General features: G+C 37.9%; 1 protein-coding gene across 1 annotated transcript in view; it reads right to left on the reverse strand.

Moving 5' to 3' along the window:
* Positions 1-1140, reverse strand: part of LOC106874943 (neo-calmodulin) — a 41352-nt gene that overhangs the window by 1785 nt on the left and 38427 nt on the right. The window contains exon 5 of the mRNA XM_052969707.1: positions 760-935. Coding sequence (XP_052825667.1) covers positions 760-935 — 176 coding nt within the window. The remainder of the gene's footprint in view (positions 1-759; positions 936-1140) is intronic.

Genomic DNA, 1140 nt, shown 5'->3' on the forward strand with positions numbered 1-1140 from the left:
AAAATTTGTTTCTTGCTTGTCACGGAAGATCAAAAGCAGTGACTACTGAATGCTTGTCGTGAACTGAAAGAACAGTTGGAAGTTGATCCGGACATTTTTCGAAGGTTATCGCTGATGATGAAATCTGGTACACCGGCATTTACAGATGTGGAAGAGGTGAAGGAAAAAACGACGGAGGCTTTAAAAGGCGTCACTTTGCAAGAGTTCCAGCACTGCTTCGAAGAGGGGAAAGCGCGCCTGGATCGATGCTTTGCTTCAAATGGGAAATACTTTGAAGGTGATAAATGTGTAAAACCAGGTGACTGAAATAATGTTGCAAATTTCCGGTTTCTTTTGGGTACCCCTCATACACCACTTAAAAGTGGATGCTGCGTTAGAACACACAAATATTGCGATATTTACCAAGAGCTTAAAACTCTTATATGGTTTTAACGTGCATAAAAGCACATCATAGTTATCGTCAGCAGCAGAAATTCACCACTACTTCCGCTGCCAGGACTACCAGATCACGTGATTTCGGTCTCTTTTGGCTTTATCAATGACCTGATATGCACACGCACGCACGCACGCACACACACACACACACACACACACACACACATACACATACACATTTGTATATGTACATGTGTTAGCGTATGTGTATGGGAGAGAGAACAAAGAAAGAGAAAGAAGAGCGTTCAAGTATTTTAGTGCACTTATTTTGAATTATAAATTGGTGCGAAAAACAAAGGAAACCTCTAAGATGATATAACTAACCTTAGTGATATGTTCACCTAGTCGTGACAGAACTTCAAATAGTTCCATAGCTGAAATGAAGCCATCCTTATTTTGGTCAAAAACGCAGAAAACCTCGTACAATTCTTTTTCAGGATCGATGTTCAGTTTTCTAGCAAATATATCCAGAAATTCACCGAAATCAATGTTTCCACTGTCTTGAAGTAGGAATCCACAAATGTTCCAAAGTAGAATTATGAAATGTATAAGAGATTAATGAAAACATTGATAAGAGATATGGAAACAGAACCAGAAAAAGAAAACAGCGGGGAAAATAACAAAGTACGTCAAATAGATAAGAAGTAAGAGTTTAAAAACAAAACAATATACTTATTGACAGCTATCAAGGAATGTTTTTTTTTT

The sequence above is a fragment of the Octopus bimaculoides genome, chromosome 1, assembly GCF_001194135.2.
Source record: "Octopus bimaculoides isolate UCB-OBI-ISO-001 chromosome 1, ASM119413v2, whole genome shotgun sequence".
In the NCBI taxonomy this organism is placed as follows: domain Eukaryota; kingdom Metazoa; phylum Mollusca; class Cephalopoda; order Octopoda; family Octopodidae; genus Octopus; species Octopus bimaculoides.